Genomic DNA, 1627 nt, shown 5'->3' on the forward strand with positions numbered 1-1627 from the left:
AATTACCAGTTGTTTTGTCTCCCGCTGGAAGCTCCGTGAGGCTGCTTTCTCGTACCTCCTGTTTGCTGGTCTCTGATAGGAGTCCAAGATGGCGGATCCACGCTGTGTCAGCTGGTAGGGGACCTGTGCATGAATCTCTCCTCGCTTTCCATTCTCTGCCAGTTTTCTCACTCCATTTGGTGCTTGGCTGAGTTATTTATCTCTTCATTTGATGTTTTAGTGTTTCAGGAGTGTTGTATTCTCTGTTCGGCTTAGTTTTTCAGATCTTTGCTGTGGAGGGACGGCGTGGTGCTTCTGCCTACAGCGCCATTTTGCTGGAACTCACTATGCTGGTTTTTCATGGGAGAAGGAAGCGGCAGTCTGCTTCTGTAAAGATTACAGCCTTGGAAACCCTCTGGGGCAGATCTACTCTCTCCTATAGGGTCGCAATGTTTCAGAATGGAACCAATGGCAGTGGGTTTGTTTTGTTTTTGTTATGCTAGTTTAGTGAACTCTGGTAGCTATTAAGTTATATGAATTTAAACTTCTTTTTCGTAAAACTGGGAGAATAAGACTATTAAGTGTTAATATTTAAATGGTTATTTTTGATGAAAAGCAAACACATTTGTGAAAGTTTTTGACAATATGAAATGTGATTTTCAACTTTAATATATTTTCAGTGTTAGAATCTAGCACGCTTATCTTGCTTTGAAAATTAAAGATGAAGTAAAAGAAAACACTACCAGCATGCTTTTAAGTAATAAAAGGCTTTATAATGGTTATTAAGACAGAATTTTTTTGTTTTATGATAGATGTTTATGAAGATTCTGTCATCTTCTTCATGGATTGGACTGTCTCGTGAAAGCAATAATTATTCCTGGTTCTGGATAAATGGCTCACCTTCCAACCAAACGTAAGTTTTTCTGAATGACATCATATAGAAGAAAAAATACAAAAGAAAAATTCAGATAAGTAATATTAATAAATAGGACTAAATTGAATTATAGACATGTAAAAAGAAATTGAAAATTAATGACATGAAATATTGATATAAATATTAGTTAAGAATGAAGTACTCAGTGTTTATAAAAATTATTACTAATATTTTTGTAAGAAATGTCATTACTCATTATTATATCATTTTTCTATTATTTTTGCATAGAAAATGCCATTTCTTTATGGATTACCACACAAAAATATAATGGGTTTATGCATTTTTATGCATTATAGGATAAGAGCACCATCAAATCCTACATACAACTGTGTAATGCTATTCAGATCTAGCCTTCAATCAGCCAGTTGTGGAGATGAAAAAATACACATTTGTAAGCATGAGATTTTGAGTTAAAAACATCTGAGCTTGGAGTCCTTCAGGTATCTTTATATTTCATGCAATGGAAATAATATCATGACTGTAAAAGTCTTATGATGAATTACATTATTTGTTCGTCTGGAAGCTCCACATTTGGAACCCTCCTGGAGTTTCCCCTATGTACTTCTTCCCTGGGCTGATTTTCATGAGTACCATTTTCCGTAATAAAATATAACCCTGAGTATAACAACTTTCTTGTGTTCCATGAGTCTTTATATTGTTAAATATGTTTACTTATCTGTATAACTTTTTAACAAAATAAAAATATCTAAATTA

General features: G+C 33.8%; 1 protein-coding gene across 1 annotated transcript in view; it reads left to right on the plus strand.

Moving 5' to 3' along the window:
• The window catches only part of LOC111819362 (NKG2-A/NKG2-B type II integral membrane protein-like), a 67879-nt gene extending 66455 nt beyond the window's left edge, over positions 1–1424 (plus strand). The window contains exons 5-6 of the mRNA XM_023725794.1: positions 792–892; positions 1210–1424. Of these exons, the coding sequence (XP_023581562.1) occupies positions 792–892; positions 1210–1327 (219 nt within the window). The 3' untranslated portion in view covers positions 1328–1424. The remainder of the gene's footprint in view (positions 1–791; positions 893–1209) is intronic.
• Positions 1425–1627: the final 203 nt, after the last annotated feature.

The sequence above is a fragment of the Trichechus manatus genome, unplaced genomic scaffold (genome assembly GCF_000243295.1).
Source record: "Trichechus manatus latirostris isolate Lorelei unplaced genomic scaffold, TriManLat1.0 scaffold00403, whole genome shotgun sequence".
Taxonomy (NCBI): domain Eukaryota; kingdom Metazoa; phylum Chordata; class Mammalia; order Sirenia; family Trichechidae; genus Trichechus; species Trichechus manatus.